Source organism: Doryrhamphus excisus, chromosome 4 (genome assembly GCF_030265055.1).
Source record: "Doryrhamphus excisus isolate RoL2022-K1 chromosome 4, RoL_Dexc_1.0, whole genome shotgun sequence".
NCBI lineage: Eukaryota > Metazoa > Chordata > Actinopteri > Syngnathiformes > Syngnathidae > Doryrhamphus > Doryrhamphus excisus.
The window spans coordinates 2,061,981-2,087,484 of record NC_080469.1 but is presented as its reverse complement, the minus strand read 5'-3'; the positions used below and the strand labels follow the sequence as shown (position 1 = coordinate 2,087,484).

Genomic DNA, 25,504 nt, shown 5'->3' with positions numbered 1-25,504 from the left:
ATCCTGTGGCGACACATTGTTCACCCAGACCTGGAAACCGCAGCTGCCTGGAGGATCTGGATCTTATTTCACTTCAAACCCAACCAGGATTCCTGGTTCATTGTTCTTACTGGGCAGACAAGTGAGTGCCACATGCCGGGCATACAGTGCATGACCTTCACTCAGGAAAATGGACACTTCCTGAGTCACTCATCGACGTTTTGTCCTTATAAGGCGCTCAGGATATATGTCGGTAAAGCTGAGTACATTAAAAAAAAAGCGTCACAGGTTTTACACCCTTGCTGTTTACAACCTTCAGTTGTCACTCGGCTTGACAGGGCAACGCCTGATGATGTTATCAGGTAGCATCAGCCAACCAGCGTTGGTCTTGAACGCCACTTCAAATACCCCCATTTGAATAAAAGTCAACAGTAAAGTGTATGCGTGAATTGCACGCTATTTATCTATACATTCTTTTTCTATGCTGCTTGTCCTCACTAGCGAAGAGGTATGCTGGAGCCTATCCCAACTGACATTGGGCGAGAGGCAGGTTTTTGGAAAACCTGATGTGGCCCAGTCTCACCCAGACCCTAGCTCCAGTGGCCCCCCAAGTAAATTGAGTTTGAGACCCCTGCCATAGACACAATGTGGCAACAAGATTACTTATTACTTTGGTACTTGTACAATCAGTAATTGTTGCATTTGTTCACTTCCTGCTTTCCTAATATATATTTTTTTAATTAATTTTTTTTTCTTTTTTTTCATTTTATTTTTGTCATGTACCAAAGTACTCTGTGATATGAGCATCCAATGCCATAATGGGTACCATAGTAAGTGTCAATATAGTGATATGTATAGCACATCATGACTGGTTCAAGACTCTTCATCCTTGTATTTACCAAACATCAACTTCTTGTATTATAATATATAATTGACTATTATGCTAACCTAAAATAGGATTATTCATTGCATTTCAGACAAAGGATGAGGCAATTTTACGCCGTAGTTTGAAGAATAGCAGCTAGACTACGCTCCTAACGGAAGCAAGCGTCAGCTCTCTCTGCTTCCCGACTGATGACGTCATCACACAGCTGCAGCATAAAAGCACGCAGCCTCGGCTCTCTTGTCACTCACTCTCGCCTCCTCAGCTAGCCGCTCCGGTCTCGTCGAAGCAAACGCAGACCCCCCAAGAGCCGACATGTCCGCGTATGTGTCTTCAGACTGCCGGCGGGTGAGCCCCACCGTCCACGGCAACAAGTTCGACACAGCGCACCGCAAGAAGGCCGTGGCGAACATTTTCGACAACGTGAGCCAAGACGCCCTGACTAGACTCTTCCAGAAAACGGGCGACATGAAGGCGGAGGAGCGCGTCAGGAGCATCTTCTCCTACTCCCACGACCCGGAGGAGACGGCCCGGGCGCTCATGGCTCTGAAACAGCGGAAGAAGGACAAGTTCCTCCAGATCGCAGGCATGCTCCGACACCTGCTCAAACTGCGCTGATGGCTTTAGCCGCCTGTGTCTTCTCTTTTTCGGCTCGACTTTGGAGCCCGAGACGCGCTCGTTCGCTCGCTCGCTCCCCGGGATGGGATGCTTGCAAGAGCCCGCCCGCGAGGCCACCTGCTCCCGCCCAAGGCGACCGGGAGTCCCGCTACGAGCGGATGGAACTAAATAAGCTAACTGGAGATATGAAGGACACCACGAATTCTCCACTGTGATTCAGTACGACACAACAAAAGGATCCACACCTCTGTGATGGTGCTGGTTGGAAAAAGCTGCAACATTTGACTTTTTTTAGTGCCAGAAGAACCTTCGTGGATGCCTGTCCTGAAACACATGCCTTGTTTTTTTTCCAAATGAACACTTGTCACTATGAATACATTTTCATATTAATATAGTGGCTCTGAAATGTCACTGTCATGTCAACACTGCACAATGATTTCCATGAATGATGTTTTTTTCCCTTGTCATTTTTAATAAATTGCTTTGTATACACAAGTCAAATGTGTGCTTATGTGCTTTAATCATGTTTTTATGTAATATATTTACATCCATAAAGGTAATGTAAATATAAACTAAAACAATAACTGGACCCCATACAGCCAACAAGTAAAAGTGACCTTGAAGGCACCACAGTGAAAACCCGTCACTACATAATGTATCTATTTTTATGTAAGAAGACTACCTTTACATAAAAAAATATATAATATGACAAAATAATGATCTTAAGGAAATGATAATCATCACGCAATATACATATAAAAATATGACATCACTATGATTTTATTATTTATGTAAGTCCAAAGTGCATGGCGATTCCGGGTGGCAGCTCATTTTTTATTGGCTCTTCGCATATTCTAAAAATAAAAAAAATACATTATTAATGAGATATATATCATTTGTCATCCAAGTACTTCATAAAATAAATTAAAAATTAATATAATACATATTTTATTATATTGACTATACTGTACATAGTAATATAAAATCTAAAATATAAATATATAGTAAAAAAAAAAAAATATATATATTTTTGAGTCCAAAGTGCATGCACTCAGCAGGCGATTCCGGGTGGCAGCTTGTTTTTTATTGGCCTTTCGCATATTCTAAAAATAAAAAAATATATACATTATTAATGAGATGTATCATTTGTCACCTAAGTACTTCATAAAATAAAATAAAAAATAATATAATACATATTTTATTATATTGAATATACTGTACATAGTAATATAAATCTAAAATATATATAGTGCTGTATATCAAAAAGTTTGGACATAAGTGGAAATACATTTGAACATATCCATATATTGTTTTTTATTGGCCCTTTGCATATTCTAAAAATTAAAAAAAAATCATTATTAATCAGATATATCATTTGTCACCTAAGTACTTCATAAAATAAAATAAAAATGAATATAATATATATTTTATTATATTGAATATACTGTACATAGTAATATAAATCTAAAAATATATATAGTACTGTATATCAAAAAGTTTGGACATAAGCGGAAATATATTTGAACATATCCAGAAATGTAATATAAACAGAACTCATCAAGTTGATCAATATATGATCGTAGTTATGAGTCATAACCCGGCCTAAATTCTTCCTAATAAAGCATACGCTTAGCACATTTCTAGCTTGCATTCTTTTGTTTGCTCTTTGTTCTGATGATACATGCTCTTTGAAAAGGGGCAGTATTACTCACACAAGGATGTGATCACGCCTCCCTGGGTTTCCCTCATACAGCCGTGCGCCACATCAGACCGGCGAGAACCAGTTCAGCTCAGGCTGGGGAGGGAGGGCGGGGGGGGTGATTCCTCCGCACGGTGATGTTTGTGCTGGAGTCTATTTAATCATCTCTCCTCTCCAGATAAGAGCCTGTTAAAGTAGCATTACAGGCTTTGGACATGTCCGTGTTTTGCTGTTGTGATCCCTTCTCAACAGAATCATAATGACTGATCCATTGCTGCAAGTTTTTTTTTTTTAATATTTAGAACATTTTTTTTTTTTTGCTGAGTTTTACAGCTTTTCGTCAGCAGGCTTGCTTGCAGCAGACAGGTCGTTTGAGCGGTTGCCTCCTAATCTGCTTGCTTTGACAGTCCCACCGCCGGCTCAAACCAGTTCCTTGTTGCTGTTAAGCATGACGCCACTGGTGTGCCTCTCACATGTGCTGGGAGATACAGTATGCTCGCCCTCGGGAGTGTGCTCTTTTCAGTCACGGATGAGTTATGTACAGTACAAGTGACATCGACAGAAGGCAGGGTAAACGTGTCCAAAGTGCGGCCCGGGGGGCCATTTGGCAAAAGAACAAACGACATAAAATGAAAAGCCCCGAATCTACAAAAAATAGCACCTCTAAACCACCTGTGCACAGTGGTGGGGCGAGGGTCCTTGGGGGCTAAAAGCAAGATATTCATGGGCCCCCAGAAAAAAATTGTTTTTGCACACAATTTCTGGCACATAGGCTCCAGCATGCCCGCGACCGTCACGTGGATAAGCGGTATAGAAAATGGATGGATGGAATTTCTGGGACGCCGGGGACCTAGTGTAGAAATCCTTCCCCTGAGGACTCTCGAATAGGGAATCTTAAAGAACCAAATCATAGTATTGAGAACCAGATTGTTTATTCCTGACAACAATACCTAAAACAGACGTCCGGGCTTATCTGCAGTCCCTGTATGCCTACAAGTAAGCGGGTCTTATTACAGCGCAGCTGCAAAAAAATCAACCTTCCTTTCCCTGCCCGGCCTTTCATACACTCAAGATTGTATAATTGTTTATTCCTGACAACAATACCTAATACAGACATCCGGGCTTATCTGCAGTCCCTGTATGCCTACAAGTAAGCGGGTCTTATTACAGCGCAGCTGCAAAAAAATCAACCTTCCTTTCCCTGCCCGGCCTTTCATACACTCAAGATTGTATAATTGTTTATTCCTGACAACAATACCTAATACAGACATCTGGGCTTATCTGCAGTCCCTGTATGCCTACAAGTAAGCGGGTCTTATTACAGCGCAGCTGCAAAAAAGCAACCTTCCTTTCCCTGCCCGGCCTTTTATACACTCAAGATTGTATAATTGTTTATTCCTGACAACAATACCTAATACAGACATCCGGGCTTCTCTGCAGTCCCTGTATGCCTACAAGTAAGCGTGTCTTATTACAGCGCAGCTGCAAAAAAGCAACCTTCCTTTCCCTGCCCGGCCTTTTGTACACTCAAGATTGTATAATTGTTTATTCCTGACAACAATACCTAATATAGACATCCGGGCTTATCCCTAGTCCCTGTATGCCTACAAGTAAGCGGGTCTTATTACAGCGCAGCTGCAAAAAAGCAACCTTCCTTTCCCTGCCCGGCCTTTTATACACTCAAGATTGTATAATTGTTTATTCCTGACAACAATACCTAATACAGACATCCGGGCTTATCTGCAGTCCCTGTGTGCCTACAAGTAAGCATGTCTTATTACAACGCAGCTGCAAAAAAACTAACCTTCCTTTCCCTGCCCGGCCTTTTATACACTCAAGATTGTATAATTGTTTATTCCTGACAACAATACCTAATACAGACAACCGGGCTTATCTGCAGTCCCTGTATGCCTATAAGTAAGCATGTCTTATTACAGCGCAGCTGCAAAAAAGCAACCTTCCTTTCCCTGACCGGCCTTTTATACACTCAAGATTGTATAATTGTTTATTCCTGACAACAATACCTAATACAGACATCCGGGCTTATCTGCAGTCCCTGTATGCCTACAAGTAAGCGGGTCTTATTACAGTGCAGCTGCAAAAAAATCAACATTCCTTTCCCTGCCCGGCCTTTTATACACTCAAGATTGTATAAAAGGCTGGAGTCCTGGACCAATCAGCTTTCGCCACTGCCCTTGCTTTTGTTTGTTCGCTGGGGCATCAGGGCATCTTTTCCTTTGCAGGGGCATCAAGGCGTCTGGAACATTCTGCTTTTCCTTTGTTGCAAAGCAAGCTGTCATATGCGTACCTTTTTCGGGTGCGTGTATAAGTATCTTTTGTCTGTATTTGTGAAGACTATGTGTTTGTTTTTTTAGCTTTATTCTTTAGCTAGCAAAATACTTTCACTAGCGGGGGGCCCCTGAGAGATAGATCTCTAAAAGCCTCGGCCCCAGGCAAATGCCTGGTTAGCCTGGATTTCCATCCATATACAAATGAGGCCTGTCCAATAATTATTAACAGGGATAATCATGGTTCTGTAGGTACCTCCATTTTTATGCTAATTCTTTTTTTGATAAATTGAAACATAGAGGAACTTTACGAAAAAAAATTAAAAGGGCAATGTTAGAGAAGTACGGATATTTCCTAAGAAAACAGGAGAGTTAACAGGTATGAAAGTTAGTATATGAACTTATCTATGAATGTGTTTCACCCACACAATAGTTGAAACCCTGTAGACTATTTTTGCAGTGTTATCACTCAGCTGTGTCATTTGTTTGGCTCGTGCATGTCACACCAGCCGGCTTTTTTATGCTCCCCCGCACAACCCTTGCAGTGCTATCCAATTGTTCAGGAAAAGAAAGGTAAATATTCAAAGCAATTGTCTAGGCGGTATTGCTGTACTGGACAAGGTCCTGTCCTCTCCCACCCTCTTCCTGCCTTTCATCAGCCTTAGAAACGGCGAATGCTTTCATGTCAACAGACACAGTGGCAGACAGTCTTCCAAACCTGGACCAAAGTTGAGGAAGACAGAAGCTAAAGTGGTAGCGTTTTAATTTTAAAAAATGAGAAAAACTATACTAAGAAATCCAGATGGTGGTGGTGGTTCATTTCGCTTTCACATTGTGTCTTTGGGAACAACTTATCATTGCTCACTTCCTGTTCTTGCCATTTTGTTAGCAAGCTAACAAGCTAAGGATATTTTCTGATAAAAAAAAAAAACCATTAAGAATAAACGTGGACTCACACAGTGTATTATTAACACAAAAAGGTGTGTGCCAGATTGTACACTAACCGGAGAACGCAGCCATAAATTTTCAACGTTAAGTGAAAAAAAATGTTAACCGGGGCATACACTAACCAAAGTTCCGCTGTAATAGAAATCTTCTATAAGGTTTGTTGTTCTGGCGATCAAGTCTGGTGCTTGTGTGTCTCACCAAAACAAACATTAAACTAACATTACTGACACCTGACAATGCTTAAGTTCCAGATAATGAGGTTTGCGCATTTGGAAGTTAGCCCTGGATGAAGTTCGGGATGGCTCAAAATGCTCGGTTTCAGAGGGCGTTGTAAAACTGGACGTTTGTGATGTCACACATAGGCGGGCTTCTTTATATGGGCATGCACTGTTGGCTGGGTGGGTGGAAGAAGCACAAAATCCAAAGAAATAGAGCTGGAATAGGTGTAGATTCTGGAAGATCTAGAAAGCTTTCAGTTCTGGTTATTGTGTTTAGCTGCTCTATAGGTGTCCACAACTCAATACAAAGGACCTAAAAATGTAGGCAAAAAAAAAAAAATACATTTTGCTTAAATATTCATATATATTGACTGATAATAGGCCGCATTCAACCACGAAACAGAATGATTTATTGATTAATATATGTTTGAAACATGATTAAGCGAAGCCACGAAATTATAATCGCAAAATGGCAAGTCTATATTTGGTTAGACGATTGGTACAATTATTTATTTATATTTCCTTCAGTGAAAAAAATTGATATGAATTAAATAATATAAGACATCAGGACTAGAAATGTTCTTTCCTGTAAAAAAAAAATTTTTTTTTTCAAAATGGGACGTTGCCTGTCTGAGCAGCCCAAACAAGACATGACCACATTCTTTCAAAGGTTAAACTGTTTTCCTCGTTAGAGTACCTTGTAAGAGCAGAAGAAAGAGAGCAGAGTAAGAGGGTGACGCAGGCAGACGCTATATCAGTGACTACAGCGCAGGGAGTGGTAGACAAGACGACTCGATTCCAGTGTAGACCGGTTCAAACCGAGATCTCTCATGAGGAAACAAGCGTTAGGTACACTGGTTTAGGATTAGTCAGCATTGTCACCGGAAGATTCTGTCATAAAAGCAAACTGCATTTAGTTTCTTCATTTAAAAACAAGAACGGGGGTTCATTTTTCCTGGTTCTTTAACATATTGTGAAATGATCATAGGGATATGTTATTACATATTACACTAATTTGCTTTGTCAGTAACAACAGATGATGTTTTTTTCCTGATAGCTTAAAGCAGGGGTCTCAAACACGCAGCCCGCGGGCCAAATGTGGCCCGCCGGACACTACTTTGAGGCCCCCGCCTTGATATGAAAGTTTAAGCGCAAGTTTGATATGGATGCTGTATGGTATCATGTACCCAGAAAAAAATTATTACGTTTGATTAATGTTCATGTTAAAGGTTAAATAACTGTTAATAGTTATCCTCCCTATCCGTGTGGAAGTGGTAAGTTTTTGGCTATTTAAGTTGAAAGGAAATAACTTGAAGGCTACCGTTTAGGTCGCTCGCTCTCTAGTTTGCGAGTTAGCATGTGTCTCAAGACCCTGCAGTTGCGCAATATGTTGTAAATAAAAAGAGTATAAATGTGACTATAGTCGTGTTTTGTCATGTCTACAGGGCTCTAATAATGCTTTGTTCATTTTAATCTGAAAAAAATCATTTGTCTACCCACCAACTATATGTGGTTTCTTAAGTTTTTATTATTTGCCGTTTTGTTATTATTATTATATTTATTTATTTATTACTAATTGATTGATCTTCTTTATTCTTGATTTGTTTATTTATTTTTCATCTTATTTTGTGTAGAAAAATAAAAAGTAAGATATTTGAGAACAGTGGAATTTTTTATCTGAGCTTTTATTGTAGAAAATTGGAACCAAAGCGAAGTTTTTCAAATTTTTTTGTTTTTAATAAATCCGTTTTTTTTGGTTTTTTTTTGGAAAACCTGATGCGCCCAGTCTCACCCAGACCCGAGCTCCAGTGGCCCCCAAGTAAATTGAATTTGAGACCCCTGGCTTAAAGTATACACTCGTCATCAACATTGTGAGACCAGTTGGAAAATTGCAAGAATGGACATTTTAGACTGTTGGATCTTAAAGAAGTTCTAAGTAGAGCTTCAAAATGCAAAAAAAAAAAAAAGAAATGGGAGTGAAACAGTGCATTTTTGAGTAAGCAAAACAACCATTAAAGTGAAATAAGGTTCAATTACATCGCCTTTAAAAGCCATAATCTTCACAAAAATGTGGTTTAATTTTTTGTCATGTATTCACACTGTCATATGATCTCTTGATGGCAAAGGCAAGTATAACAGTGGTCATCCCTACATGCTAAGCCACATTGAGTTACCATGGTTACCATCCAGCACCCTCCTCCTCAGCTCAAACCGACAAAGTTGACCTCGCTGTAGAGTGTTTGATCACCAAAGCAAAAGTAGCGCCCTATTTTATCCCGCACGTGTCAGAAGCAGCTGGCAGGCTGCTCATCGCAGAGCGAAGGTCAGAGGGCTGCGGTGATGCAAGCTGCATACATACAGGAAGAAATTCTATGTTTTGTGAGGATGAGTGCAGGAAAGAAGGGGCACTTGAACAACCGCGCCGTGCTGTCTCGCTCACAGGTTTTTTTTTTTTTTCCTACGTCCGGATGAGCTCATGACGGGAATACACTAGAGTCAGGAAGATAATGAAAGATAGATTCCTGGAATTGGGTGTATTTGTTGTCTGGAAATGTTTTTCTACATGTTCTGTCTGCACCCTCTATAATGTAATGTAATGCAATGTAATGTAATATATAATATAATAATAATATGATATAGATATAATAATATATTTATATAAATATAATAATATAATATAATAATAAAATATATAATTATAAAAATCTATAATATCTAAAAATAAAAATCTAAAAATATATAATAATAAAATCTAATGTAATCTAACCTAATGTAATCTAATATAATATCATAATAAAATCTAATATAATGTAATGTAATATAATATAATATAACAATAAAATCTAATGTAATCTAATGTAATGTAATATAATATAATAATAAAATCTAATGTAATCTAATATAATATAATATAATATAATATAATAGTAAAATAGAATGTAATCTAAAATAAAATAAAATAAAATAAAATAAAATAAAATAAAATAAAATAAAATAAAATAAAATAAAATAAAATAAAATAAAATAAAATAAAATAAAATAAAATAAAATAAAATAAAACACAAGAAAAACAAAATCAACACACTGGTTTACAGCAGTGGTTGCCAAAGTGGGGTACATCAATTCCCATGGGGGTGCGTGAATAAAAATGAAAAACCAATTAGTGCCAAACACTCAAAATTCCGAGTGCACTTTAATGCCTCACAGTGTTAGGACACCGCAGCAGATGATTTGAAATTGATTCAAAGTCGCTAATTAACCTAGCATGTTTTTGGAATGTGGGAGGAAACCGGAGTACCCGGAGAAAACCCACGCATGCACGGGGAGAACATGCAAACTCCACACAGAAATGGCCGAGGATGGGATTGAACTCGGGTCTCCTAGCTGTGCGGCCTGCATGCTAACTACTCGTCCGCCGTGCAGCCTATTTCAAGTCAATTAACATAATTAGGTCAAATATCTGAAGTGGTAAGTTTGAGAAATTTTGGGAAGCTCTAGTTTACAGCATCTGAAACAATTACATTAAACAAACAAACTTAATATTAAGTTGAAAGAATGATGTTATTTGCTTCAGCATCGTGAGTTTTAGTTTGTTTCTCTTAAAGCGACAGTGCAGTTTTGGTCGGATTTCAGTGATGAGAAATGTATTTCTAGTTAGTTATTATTCTTGTGACTTAATTAAGGAGTTAGGAGTATTTTTGAAAGAGTAATGCATTTGCATTAGAAAATGGAAAAATCCAACCATACAAATTTATCAGCTGTTTATTGTTGTTTATTGTTGTAAGTAATGAAAATGGCTGCATTCTTCACCATAGTTTGGGATTTATCAACAATAAACATAAGATATGCCTTTATTCGTCCCTCAGTGGGGAAATTTGCAGGGGGTTGTTTAATGGTTGTTTTGCTTACTCAAAAATGCATTGTCTCACTCCCATTTCTTTTTTTTTATTATTTTTATTTTGAAGCTCTACTTAGAACCTCTTGAAGATCCAACTGTCTAAAATGTCAATTCTTGCAATTTTTGAACTGGTCTCACTTTAAGCTAACAGGAAAAAAAACATCATCTGTTGTTACTGACAAAGCTATTAACAGTTATTTAACCTTTAACATGAACAAGAATCAAACGTAATAATTTTTTTCCGGGTACATGATACCATACAGCATCCATATCAAACTTGCGCTTAAATTTTCATATCAAGGCGGGGGCCTCAAACTAGTGTCCTGCGGAACACATTTGGCCCGCGGGCCGTGTGTTTGAGACCCCTGCTTTAAGCAATCAGGAAAAAAAAACATCATCTGTTGTTACTGACAAAGCAAATTAGTGTAATATGTAATAACATATCCCTATGATCATTTCACAATATGTTAAAGAACCAGGAAAAAGGGGTATAATTAAATAAACTCTGCTTCTTCCTACTCCTTTTTGGACAATTGTGGAAGTGTGAACATGTGATGTTCTTCACTAAGCATGTCCAAAACAAATAAACTATGACCATGACCAAGAATGCTTGCTCAAAAGTTGCCAACAGATAATCATCCACCATAATAAACAACTGGTGACCATAATGGCTGCCCTGCGTCTTATTTCCACTGCTGACGCACTAGAAGCGGTGATATATGACACAAACCGGCCTTATCCGGTACTAAACGTCGGAATGAAGCGAGCAAGTCTGAATCCGTCAGACCTCCGGTGAATTTTCGGAGGATCTTTGCCCTCGTCTGGCGTGTCTCTGCCAGGACGGCGTGTTCAGCGTTTTGTGTGGGATGGGTCCCTGGAGTTATAACAGAGACATGTCCAGGGTTTGGCCAGGATGGGGGCCTCTATTGTTCGCTATTGTCTGTATCAATGTGGGTTTTGTATGTTGTGCAAGTGTGTGTTTGTGTGTGTGTGTGAGTGTGCTTCAGAAAAACCTTTCCTGTGTGGCGCTAGCGGTTCCTCCTGGGACTCAGCGACCGTAAGGCCTGCAGACTTACTGTCTCGCTTCAGTTCCACCGCAAGGCCTTACCATTGTTCTGCCCCGCTCGCTCCCTTTGTCCTGTCCAGTCTGCACACACGCCTACACATACGCACATGTGTGCAGCTGATACACTGTAAACCTTACACTATTTATAAATCATGTGCATCCTACCTTTGCAATTTGAATAGGTTTTTGTCATATTTTAAAGCAGATTGTGTTGTGTCAGCATGCAAACACACGCTGGGTGGACTCGCTTTGTGTCTCACTTCAAAGTCCGGTATTAATACTTCTGCCAAGTAGGTTATACACAATACACAGGTGCAAAAATGCACCATAAGGAATTTTTTTTACTATTTTTTTCCACAAATACAGTAACTCTGAGAGATCTATAGGTTTACACAATCAGAAATGTTATGCAAACACATCATATAGTACCAGCACAGTGTTTTGCTAGCTAAAGATAAAAGCTAAAACAAACACATAGTCTCACAAATACAGACAAAAGATACTTATACACACACCAACACAAAAAAATACTAACGTGACAACTGACAGTTAAGGTGGAAACATCAGGTACGCATATGACAGCAACAAAGGAAAAGCAGAATGTTCCAGACGCCTTCATGCCCCTGCGAAGAAACGAAATTACGAAAGAAGCGGTTCAAGCAAAGGTTGTGGCGAAAGCTGATTGGTCCACGACTCCAGCTTCTTATACAATCTTGAGTGTATAAAAAAGCTGGGCAGGGAAAGGAAGGGTGCTTTTTTTGCAGCTGCGCTGTAATAAGACCCGCTTACTTGTAGGTATACAGGGACTGCAGATAAGCCCGGATGTCTGTATTAGGTATTGTTGTCAGGAATAAACAATCTGGTTCTCATTCTATGATTTGGTTCTTTAAGATTCCCTTATCCTCTATTTGAAACCCACTAGAGTCTTCAGAGGGGAGGATTTCTACAAGATACGCCCCATAAAAATGCCTATTTTTTCCTATTCTCTCTTTAATTACCATTGTTCACCGCTTTTCCTCACGAGGGTTGCGGGAGGGCTGGAGCCTATCCCAGCTGTCTTTGGGTGAGAGGTACACCCTGGACTGGTGGCCAGCCAATCACAGTGTACATATAGACAAACAACCATTCACACTCACATTCATACCTATGGACAATTTGGAGTGGCTAGCATAAAACCTAGCATGTTTTTGGAATGTGGGAGGAAACCGGAGTACCCGGAGAAAACCCACGCATGCACGGGGAGAACATGCAAATTGAACCCTGGTCTTTTAGCTGTGAGGTCTGCACGCTAACCACTCGACCGCCGTGCCGCCCCACTTAACACATTTAAAATATAAAATGTAGTAGTACTCACCACTAATGAATGGTAATATAAGATGATAAACAGAGTCAGAGTTGTTAGCAGGTCACAGCACCCAATCACCCTGAAATCAAAGTACAAAAAATAAAACATTATCAGTCAAGCATAAAGACATAAACATGTAAAAATATACAGATTTTTTTTACAGTTGTATTAGTACATATTTATAAATAAACAACTTATGGTGAATTAGATGTTTTTTCTATGGAATATCCAAATACTCTCACTGACTAAGTAACGTAATGATGTAGGGGATTTCCTGGTGATCTACTTTCATTTATGTTATGGTATTATGAATAGGATGTAATCCAGTATCATGAATTTATCCTTGATAGGATATCATGGAAGTTTATCGGCAACAACAATAAAGGCATTATTACATCACAGAGCCGGCGGTTGGCTATTGACTGTGATGGCGGTGACACTTCATTTCTAGGCATAGTGCATTATGTCAAGGATGATAACGTATGTAGGTGTCCCACAAGAATACTTCTGATAATGCAGGCGACTGTTATTAGAATACAGATCAAAGATCATTTATTCATTCAATTTCTACCGCTTATCCTCACAAAGGTCGCGGGGATCAAAGTTCTCCATTGGTAAAATGTTGCAGACAGATAATGTCATGGCCTTTGTGTACTGCAAAGTACTGAAAACAAGTAGGCCATACAGACAAAAAAGGAAAACCCTTACGGTGCTTGTTTGTTTGTTTTGTATACGTCAGGGGTCTCAAACTCAATTTATTTGGGGGCCACTGGAGCTAGGGTCTGGGCGAGGCTGGGCCGCATCAGGTTTTCCAAAAAAAAAAAACAAAAAAAAACGCATTTATTAAAAACAGAAAAATATATAAACTTTGCTTTGGTTCCGATTTTCTACAATAAAAGCTCTGATAAAACATTCCACTGTTCTCAAATATCTTATTTTTTATTTTTCTACACAAAATAAGATGAAAAATAAATAAACAAATCAAGAAAAAAGAAAATCAATCAATCAGTAATAAATAAATAAATATAATAATAATAAAACGGCAAATAATAAAAACTTAAGAAACCACATATAGTTGGTGGGTAGACAAATGATTTTTTTCAGATTAAAATGAACAAAGCATTATTAGAGCCCTGTAGACATGACAAAACACGACTATAGTCACATTTATACTCTTTTTATTTACAACATATTGCGCAACTGCAGGGTCTTGAGACACATGCTAACTCGCAAACTAGAGAGCTAGCGACCTAAACGGTAGCCTTCAAGTTATTTCCTTTCAACTTAAAAAGCCAAAAACGTACCACTTCCACACGGATAGGGAGGATAACTATTAACAGTTATTTAACCTTTAACATGAACATGAATCAAACTTAATAAATATTTAAAATATTGTGTATATATATAAATACATTTTATTTTAAATATTTATATATTTTAAATATTTTAAATAAAATGTATTTATATATATTATATATTTATATATATTTTAAATATTCTGTAATCATTTATAAATACGTGATAATACAGGTGAAATATACAACATACATGTACCATTGCTTCACCGATTATTATTTCAGTGAAGTATTAAGATATTTAAAATACACATTTAAAAAGTTATACCCCAGAAAACACATCTCCTTCTTCATTCATCATAAATTGGTAGTCATTTATTTTATTCCCGATTAAAAAAAGGGATGGATGGATGGAATATATAAAATATATATAAATAATAATTAATTAATTAAGTTGCCAGGGGTTGAAATACTTTGATGTTTTGTAAAGCCGGCAAAAATAGCAAAAACTGGTGTAATTTTACGAAGATAAAGTCTAAATATTACGGAGAAAAAAAAGAAACAGTGTTCCACTGTACACCCCCAAAAAAAGCATAAAGTTCCTATGTTGAATTTGGACTACATGGCACAGAACTGGTTTGAAACTTGTTCAGATTAACCTTGGGGGTCAAGTCGGAGTGACCTCGGGAGAGAGTAGCAGAGCACACCGCACATTTATCCAGGCAGCCTGGCACCTTCCAGTAAATCCTATAAGCAGATCATCTGTCAGCCGGCCACAGCAGATGAGCCACGCCTTATAGTAAACAGCAGAATCCTTCACCAAGAGGCACAATTTGTTGACACATATAGTTTCTTATGTATACATTCAGTTGCAAAGCTAATTATTGCATAGTTTTTTTTTAGTGTACTGTTCTTTAATTCAACCAGTTAAAAGGATTAGATTGCCGTAATACACTCAAATCCTCGCCAGAAAGTGCCGTAATATAAGCATTAAGGACTTTTACAACAAAGAATGAGATCATGCTGGGGCGGCAAAGTGTTAGAAAGACTAATCTTATGAATTATATTCACTCATGCAGTAGTTATGTCACAATGCTGGAGGTCAGTACAAGTTGTGGTTCAAAGTGCTGTGTGCAAAAGGCTGTGGTGTGCCTCTTTTTTTTTTTTTTTTTTTTTTTCAAACTCAATGACTGAAATGTGACCAAAACTGAGAAACGTTGAAGTCTTTGCTCGGTGTGAGTGTGAATGGTTGTCTGTCTGTGTACAGTATGTGCCCTGTGATTGACTGGCGACCAGTTCCAGGGTGTAATCTGCCTTTCACCCACAGTCAGCAGGGATCAGCAATCCTGAACAGGATAAGTGGTAGAAAATGAACGCATGGATGCTTTGCCTGCGGTCCTCATCCTCCACAATCCACTATTATGTGCGTGATAATTAACCATTTATTACGTAGGACGCGGTTCACAGACCTGCACAACATGTGCGTATTTTGACCCTTGAATGTGTTTGTACGCTTTGCTACTCTCCAGGTACGCATTTGGGGGAAAACCTGTGTATTCGAAAGATATACAAACAGCTAAAACAAGCAAATAATACATGTAATGGGAGTCACCTATTCCATTTAAAAAAAAAACAATGCTCCATTTAAATATAATGTGATGTGCATATCAAGCAATCTACAGCGAGCCTATTATCATTATTAATATTGTTTACCAAAATATGGATATGGACATCCCTACTGGTTACGAGGTGTCAGTAATGCTATGTTACATTCCACTTTTTCTCTTTAATTACCATTGTCCTCTCGCTACGTAGAAAGCAAACAAGCTAAATCAAAAGTTACCTGTTTTTTAATTATTGTTTTTTTTAATTTTTTTTATTAAGACAGCTACTTCCCACTGGCCATCAGACTGCTGAATGCCAAATAAGCCCACACGCAAAATTTTAAATTATTATTATTTATTCAAAATTATTTAAATTATTTGTGCAATTTACTGTTTACGCTGTACATTGTTGTTCATATTTGATTTCATCTATTTATTCTCCACATTATTAATTTTAATTTAATTTAATTTAATTTAATTTAATTTAATTTAATTTAATTTAATTTAATTTAATTTAATTTAATTTAATTTAATTTTATTTTATTTTATTTTATTTTATTTTATTTCTATCCATCCATCCAATTAAATTGAACAAAAAAAAGCATAAAATACAGCAAAAATAACAATATAAATAGAAAAGGTGCAACACTGAGCTTTTCTTTTTAATAATTCATCCCAGTTTCCCTCCTGCATCCTTTGATTTTTCTTCAAGGCTGACAGGTCTGAGTTGAACACACAGAAGACTCGGAATCCTTCAAATGGTTTCCAAACTTGCCTGCTTTTGGAATGTTGGCACAAAGCAGAGGTGGAGCGAGTTTGGCACACCTCAGGGAACAAACAATTAGCACCTCACCTGGCTGAAGAAGATATTTGGGGACTTAAAAGTGAAAGCACGTATTAACCTGCAGTTTGTGTTCTCACTGAGTAGCTGTGACCGACCCAAAGCAATCACAAGCCGTCAGTGCACTGTCAGCTTCCGCTACACACTGAGAGCATAATGGAGATCCATGCAGACATGAATAACACATGCTGGGGTGGATGTCGCCTTGTTTAATCATGTTGACCCTCCTTTGCATGAAATTGTTTCGCAAAAAGATTGCTAACTGCTATTTTTCATGATGTAAGCTAAACTTTGTTGGTGCTTGCCGGCTTCTTCATCAAACCTAGGAATTAAAATGTAAAAAATTGTGAACGATCCCATGAGAATTTCAGTGTTAGTCCCGTTTCCCATCAGCGCTCGAGACTCGATGCCCAACACGAGTTCCGACCTATCATTTCGGAATCACAACCTTAGAGAACACATTTATAGTAACACCAACAACTCTATTTATTTCCTAAATAGTTTATCTACTCTCATTTTGTCTGCTATAACAGGTAGTACAATTGTAAAAGTGACTATAGGGGTGCTATTTTATGTCAAGAGGGCTCTATTAATGTTAAAAATGCAGTTAGAAGGTCGGAAAAAGGTTTTCTATGCTTTAGCTATACAAAAATTTACAAAGAAGGAATCCTTTGTGGAAAGGGCTGGAAACAATTAAGCGCCATAAATTCAAATAACAGTTATTAACTATTAAATAACAGATATTAACAGTTGATAATATGATAGTGAAGTACAATCACAATAATGTAAATAAATCCCCTTTTTGTTTTACAAAATGACATTGTAAAGACACAGCATGTGGCAATCTTAAAGGTGATTGAAGTAATTGATTACCAGCTTAAGGTAATTGGCATTTGGACTCAACAAATGTTGCCAGTTTCACTGCAAAGAGAAGGGTGCCATCTGGTGTTAGAACAGTAACATTAAGCATTGGTTAAACGTACACTTATATGAGTAAAGTAATTGAAGAAATGAAACGCAAAAAGTGCAGAGGCTCTCCCAATATGGTTGAGGTTAGGGCCCTGAAGTATCTTATATCTAATTACTCTTATTTGTATCAGGAAAGCTAGCTCATTTTACCATTAAAACTCCATTTAAACCCATTTAACAATTTAGGTTAGTGGTATAAAAAAGGGATGGCTGCATAATAGGGTTTCAAATATTACAATTGAACTATTTCTTCAAATAATTCATGTAAAACAAGCTATACAAAATACTATCTGTTAGTAAAATATAAAAAAATATATATTTATCATGTCCTGTTAATAAAATACAGTGAAAATATATATTTTTTTAAATTGTGATTAATCATGATTGATTAATTTGAAAACAATGATTAATTTGATTATAAATTTTAATCATTCCACAGCTCTAGTTTTAAAACATACTAACATAAATGTGTGTACAGCAGTCAAACGGTATGTACTTGGGTGTTGGCACCATCTAGTGGACAGAAGTATTACGTGCAAATTGTGACGTATCAAGTTGTGACTCTATAGTGTATATGTGTTATGTGTTGTATTTGCGCATGTGTTGCCATTAAGAGCTATGTTCCGGGGTTGGGAAGGAAAGGGGGGACGGACAGGAAGTGAGAGAGAACCCGCATGTATTGAAATAGCGCTGGATATGAGCAGACATTACCTTCTTAGCGGAACAATTAAAAAAAAATCAATGGCATAAAAAGTAATAAAAACAAGTCAATTTTTTTGTCCGTTTTTATCGTCATTTGTTCACACCGTATAGTTATTGTTTGTCCTGTTAATTCCTCAATTTGTCACGGGTTTGCTAGAAGCAATGGCGGAATCCCCAAACAAGCATAGCCGATGAGTCATTGTTTGATGTCATTGGGAGATGGGGAAACAATCCCCTCAAAAGAACATTTATATATGACTCAATTTCTATTTCACAAAGTTCCCAAAAAAGGTACATTACGTAAGAAGACGATGGGGAGATTGTGTAAGCATATCTGTGATAAAGAACGAGTTTACAAAAATCATCACTTGTCCCTATAAATTCAGAAATGTACATAATGTATACCAAGTGTAACAGGGTTATAATGTTATTGTAAATATTTTATACATGTTCATGTTATAATTACACAAATTTCTGTTTAATTGAAGTAATACCGGATGTGTTTGTGTTGTCATGTTGATGTGGAACGCTAAGTACGTCACCGTGTACCCACTACTGCTCCTAATTAGTGCAACACCTTTTGGCCACTACTTCCTACTTCCCTTTTATTCGCGGTCTCTATGTTAGAGGTAGTCGTGTGTACGGCATAACAAATGTCTTTAGTTTAAAACTTTATTTCTCATTCTTGTCTTGTGTTGTAATCTGTGTAGGGGAACGTTATTCGGCCACATTTCGATTGTAACGTGTTTGTTATACTAATATTTATGTAAATGCCAGCGTCATTGTGGCCTCACTGTTGCCCCCTGCGGATAGGAGGAAGTAGTGCATGAACAAGCACTCTATTTGATAGACTGAATGATTTACATCCGGGGTCTCAAACTCAATTTACCTGGGGGCCACCATTTATTAAAAACAGAAAAATAACCAAACTTTTTCAGTGCTTTGGTTCCGATTTTCTACAATAAAAGCTCTGATAAAACATTCCACTGTTCTCAAATATCTTAATTTTTATTTTCCTACACAAAATAAGATGAAAAATAAATAAACAAATCAAGAATAAAGAAAATCAATCAATCAGTAATAAATAAATATAATAATAATAATAAAACGGCAAATAATAAAAACTTAAGAAACCACATATAGTTGGTGGGTAGACAAATTATTTTTTTCACATTAAAATGAACAAAGCATTATTAGAGCCCTGTAGACATGACAAAACACGACTATAGTCACATTTATACTCTTTTTATTTACAACATATTGCGCAACTGCATGGTCTTGAGACACATGCTAACTCGCAAACTAGAGAGCTAGCGACCTAAACGGTAGCCTTCAAGTTATTTCCTTTAAACTTAAATAGCCAAAAACTTACCACTTCCACACGGATAGGGAGGATAACTATTAACAGTTATTTAACCTTTAACATGAACATGAATCAAACGTAATAATTTTTTCTGGGTACATGATACCATACAGCATCCATATCAAACTTGCGCGGGCCGCACTAACATTAAACTTTCATATCAAGGCGGGAGCCTCAAACTAGTGTCCTGCGGGCCATATTTGGCCCGCGGGCCACGTGTTTGAGACCCCTGAATTACATTTTTTGCTAATTTGCTTGGGTCTTATTTGGTCATATTCTCATCTTATTAAATATTTGAGTTGTGGGAAATGGTTTTCCAACTACTTGGCTGCAGAGTGAGATTATTCTTATGAATTTTCTAGTTTGGTAGAAAATCTCTACCATGCTTTACTTCTTTCTGTCTTTTTTACATTCATCCCCTGTGTTTTTTTTCTCCGCCTGAGCTGACTGCTGCCACCAAGATGCCCGTAATTATCTTGACACACGGAAATATGGTGGTGGAATTTGACATGTCCATTTCCCTTTAATTGCTGTTTGGATGCCAGCAGCCCCCTTTTGTCAGTCCCGTAATTGTGGGGGAGAAGGCGCTGCGGGGTGTGCGCGGCCCAATCAGAGATCTCAGCATCAGTGCGAGCATCAGCAGCAGCAGCAGCACATAAACACAGACTGTCAGGGACCGCAGCAAAGCCATAATTACACTGCCTCAGCCACCACACATCTGCGCTTGAACGCAACAAACATCAGAAAAATGTGTTGTTATGCCTACAGATTCATCCTTGTTTTCTTAAACCATCAGAGGAGGAGAAAGTCTTTTTATCCTCGCTGTCTAAAAATACACAAGGTCATTTAAGGCGGTCATCTAGGAATTTTACAGTGTGGCCAGTTTTGGCAATATGATACAATTTAGTGTAATACTGCATAAGGGTGTAATGATACATACGTATTAGTGGTGCTAACTCACCAGTTTAATTTGTGTCATGTCGTGACTCAAATTACTCACAAGTCAAATAAATCTTCCCCATTTAAATGAATAGCATAGAAAAGCTGTTTATGATCTTTTTTTTAAAATAACATATAGTCACCTTTATGTTTGTGTTATTCAATATAGGAGACAAAATAAGACAATATAAACCATTTAAGACATAAATTTAACTTGTGCCTGTGTGTGTTGCTGTAAAAGTGTTGGTGCGCTCAGGGAGCTGAGTGTCGGGTGGACAGGAAGTGACATCGGAAGTTTAAAAAATGGCCAAAATTAGATTCAACATACTTTAATTTTTTTTTTTTACTAATAATAGGCGGTATTTAACCATGAAACAGTATGATTCATTCTTCAATATAGTTTTTGAAAAAACACAATATTTCCAGACTTCAGTTATTCATTCATTTTCTACCGCTTATCCTCACGAGGGTCGCGGGCATGCTGGAGCCTATCCCAGCTATCTTATCTTCGGGCAAGAGGTGAAGTACACCTCTTTCAGAAGATGCCATCATTGTGGCCAAATGTCTACGCCAGGGGTCTCAAACACGCGGCCCGCGGGTCAAATGTGGCCCGCAGGACACTAGTTTGAGACCCCCGCCTTGATATGAAAGTTTAATGTTAGTGCGGCCCGCGCAAGTTTGATATGGATGCTGTATGGTATCATGTACCCAGAAAAAATTATTACGTTTGATTCATGTTCATGTTAAAGGTTAAATAACTGTTAATAGTTATCCTCCCTATCCGTGTGGAAGTGGTAAGTTTTTGGCTATTTAAGTTGAAAGGAAATAACTTGGAGGCTACCGTTTAGGTCGCTAGCTGTCTAGTTTGCGAGTTAGCATGTGTCTCAAGACCCTGCAGTTGCGCAATATGTTGTAAATAAAAAGAGTATAAATGTGACTATAGTCGTGTTTTGTCATGTCTACAGGGCTCTAATAATGTTGGCCAGTGGCCCCCAGGTAAACTGAGTTTGAGACCCCTGGTCTACGCCATGTGAGGTGCATGATGTAGAAGATCATTCCGGGCCTGTGAGATGCCATCAGGTCATCATGCCTGTTTATGAAGCATCTCCGAGGAACAGTCTTGTTTGTCCTCTAGTTTTATTCAAAGGACATGGTGTTCATTGACCTCTTGTGGTGATGCTGTCCAACCCTATTAGGCTGAGCAGGACGTACCTCCAAGTCACAGGAAGCATTAATGCACTAAAAGGGGCGTCCTATAAGGACACAGATGTAGTAGCTTGAAGCCATTTCTCATTTAAACGTATAGGTTAATTAACATGTTGCAATTGTAACTTGTGCAATGTTACTGTATGTGGAACATTCACCCAAGAACAAGCTAGACATGTGTGACATATGTGGCATACATGCAGGAAATGTGAATGCAGTGTTTTCTTTTGACACAACACTATTCCACAGTGAATATTGCAGCAATACAGCAGCATTCATATACATTATGGAGTTTGAATTAATGTGGAAAGAGAATATCTAAAGGGGCCTTGAGGCTTGAGAGAGTGGGGAAAAAGGAAGTGGATGACGGCGAGCGGCAAATTCCCACTAGGGCCTCCTGGAATGACAAGAACCAGGAGGCACATAGGACTGATGGAGCCAAGTTGGATGTGACACCAGTAGAAGGTTTCCATGAATGTCGAATATTTAAATGCCTAGAGAGATGCCACATATTTGTACTGCATATATGGGGTAGAATATCTGGTCAAGGTCCACTTGGAGAAAACCCACGCATGCACGGGGAGAACATGCAAAGTCCACACAGAGATAGCCGAGTGTGGAATTGAACACGGGTTTACAAAAGGTGGAGAATTTTCAAAATAAACCCAATACGCATTTATTGAAAACTGTAAAAAAAATCTATAAAAAAACTATCTTCAATGCTTTTGCTACACTTTTTCAGTACTTTGGTTCCGGTTTTCCACACCAAAATATCTGATAAAACATTCCACTGTTCTCAAATATCTTCATTTTTATTTTTCTATACACAAAATAAGATAAAAAAATAAATAAACAAATTAAGAATAAAGACAATAAATCAATCAATCAGTAATAAATAAGTAAAATAATAATAAAACAGCAAATAAGAAAAACATAAGAAACCACATACAGAAATAATTTTTTTCAGATTCAAATGTACAGTATTAACAGTTATTTAACCTTTAACATGACCATGAATGAAACTTAATAATTTGACCCAATTAGCGAGTTAGCATCGTACTCAGTTCCATCTGGGAGCAGCGTCGTAACTTTAACAACATGTTTTGATGAGATGCTTTATCTTGACGTGTATTTTCCCTTTTATTCCAAATCATTTCCTGCATTTATTTGTACCCATAAGCGTCATAAGCCTTTAGCTTCATTGCTAATCCAAAGCAAAACAGGGCAGGGTAACAGGGTAGGGTAACAGTATGGGCGGGGCAAAATCATGTTAATTGTGTCCGGTGTGCACACAGCTTTAAGATGTCATTTCAACATTAAACTTTGGTATCAAGGTGGGGGCCTCAAACTCGCGGCCCGCGGGCTAAATGCGGCCCGCGAGACGCTAGTTTGAGACCCCTGCTTTACGCCTAGCGCAATAAAAAAAACACAAAAAATATATAAATACATCTTTGGGATTGAAAAAACATAAATATGTCTTTGGTAGCGAATGAGTTCATGTATTTTCAACACAAAATGAACATGCATCAGATTCCAATTGAATGCATCCCATAATCAGTTCCCAGTTCCACATGTCCAAAAGGAGTAGGAAGAAGCACAGCTTATTAAATGCTACCCCTCTGTCTGGTACTTGTACAATCAGTAACTGTTACATTTGTTCACTTCCTGCTTTCGTAATATGGTTTAAGGTTTTTTTTTATTTTTAATTTTTTTTAATTTTTTTGTCCCGTACCAAAGTAGGAGGTGATATGAGCTAACAGGGTAGGGTAAAACAGTATGGGCGGGGCAAAATCATATTAATTGTGTCCGGTGTGCACACAGCTTTAAGCTGTCATTTCAACATTAAACTTTGGTATCAAGGTCGAAACTAGCGTTTCGCGGGCCGCATTTGGCTCGTGGGCCGCGAGTTTGAGACCGCTGCTTTATATCATGTAAGTACTGACTGGTTTTAGTTTATTTCAAACATGCACCAATGTTATATTCTATGACATCAGTGTTTACACTTGCACAATTCAGTTCCGAAAAGCAGTAATCCTAGTCCTTTCTCAGCTATCCTCATGTGTTTAACTTACTCACATATAATTGTTTTGATTATTAATATTGATATGAAAGCATCCTGGGCCAGCTTGTCAATCAACGTGCACGGCTTGAAATAAAAGTCCTAGTGAAAAGCTCTCGAATGACCTGCACCACCAAGGGAAATGAATGCCTCATGGAGCATTTCTCCCGGGTCTGATTACGAAGGGTACTGTTCCATATAACAGCTGTCACTCAGCTTTAGGGACAACGCAGGTGCTCCGTAGACTCATACCAATTACTTTCCAGGAAAAAAAGATGTGTTCTAATCTTGTTATTTTCCCGATCGTTATACAGCAATTGTATCAAGTGGATGTTATTAATTTCAAGTAGGAATAAGGAAAAGTTATCCAGCAAAGCACACAATAAAACCTGATATACAATATTGGATTGTTCAAGGGAGTTGATGCAACTTAAGTCATACTCACAGTAGTTCCATTTTCTATGCCGAGGTGTGCTGGAGCCTATCCCGACTCTCTTTGGGCGACTGGTTCCTCATATTATATCAGTCTGTTTTGTTGGTCTTTGGTGCAAAGTCCTACAAACTTGAATGAGAAGGGATCACAATAACCAAATAGTGGATTATTATTCTTTTATGAAAAGAATTACTGAATAACTGGCAAGCAGCTATAGTATTCCAACTGTACAGGTTGCTGACATGAGCCAAAAATGGAACAAATTAGGTGTCGAATTTGTTGTTGAGTGGAAAAAAATGGCCTAGTTTAAGGTGTTATTTTGTACAGACAGGGCGTATTAGTTAAAAGGCTGCCATTTTTTAGTCATGTACATTTAAATGGTTGTTAATTTTGTGCACAATACTTTTTCCACTTTTAAAATCAAAATGCAAGAGGAGTTGTTTATAACAGATGAGTTGCTTCGGTTGCCCCTCCACAACCTGGAAAGGGGTCTGCATTAAAAATCCTGTGGTACAGAATAATAATAATATTCACCACCAGGATTTATTCTTCTAAAAAATACCAACACTTCAGATATCATGAGATGATTACATCAACAATGACCCATTTGTTTCCAGACACATTTCACATATTTCAACTAGCTTGCTTCATGCTATTAACTGTACATTAAGGCTTGCTAGCATTAGCTATTTCGCTTATGTTCAAATGCTCTACAACACATTTTGTAACAAACATTTTGCAGTCAGCTGTTTACTCTAGCAACTTTCTAAACTCTTTACAGCCGTTAAAATATAAATTATAAATTATCTCTACTTTGTACTCACCTGTGGTACAGAATAAGGAAGACAATCCACGATGATTTGACGTATATTTACCATCAGGATTTATTCTTCCTCTGTCGTTTTAGCACCTACTCTATACCACCATTGCTGCTAGCACCCCCTAGTGGACATTGCGGTATTACACCCAAACGCCAACAATGGAGGTTTGGTTATTTTAGAAACAAACATAAGTAGTGTGTCTTTTTTTCTTTTACAACTCAATTTTATATGTATGACATGAACTATTACTACTCTTAAATGCTCGAAAATTAATATTTATGCATTTTAAACAGTTTTTTAAACCATGTTACCTTATATTTTATGTATTTT

General features: G+C 37.7%; 1 protein-coding gene and 1 long non-coding RNA gene across 3 annotated transcripts; one reads left to right on the top strand and one right to left on the bottom strand.

Annotated features, from left to right (window-relative positions):
* The first annotated feature begins 1,096 nt into the window (after window positions 1–1,096).
* Window positions 1,097–1,975, top strand: tcima (transcriptional and immune response regulator a). The gene has a single exon (XM_058071839.1). It carries the CDS (start codon window positions 1,178–1,180, stop codon window positions 1,478–1,480), a length of 303 nt encoding a protein of 100 aa, XP_057927822.1. The 5' UTR covers window positions 1,097–1,177; the 3' UTR covers window positions 1,481–1,975.
* An 830-nt stretch (window positions 1,976–2,805) lies between these two features.
* On the bottom strand, window positions 2,806–25,242 carry LOC131128730 (uncharacterized). Of its 2 annotated transcripts, none has more exons than XR_009129689.1 (4): window positions 25,178–25,242; window positions 24,366–24,482; window positions 12,952–13,021; window positions 2,806–3,365 (listed from the first exon to the last, which is right to left on the bottom strand). It is a non-coding gene; the product is annotated as an uncharacterized LOC131128730 (long non-coding RNA). The 2 variants fall into 2 exon arrangements; XR_009129690.1 differs by lacking the exon at window positions 2,806–3,365 and adding an exon at window positions 11,989–12,220.
* Between the last annotated feature and the right edge of the window lie 262 nt (window positions 25,243–25,504).

What these genes read in the sequence shown, in the direction of transcription:
- tcima (XM_058071839.1), top strand. Translation starts at nt 1,178, where the DNA reads ATGTCCGCGTATGTGTCTTCAGACTGCCGGCGGGTGAGCCCCACCGTC.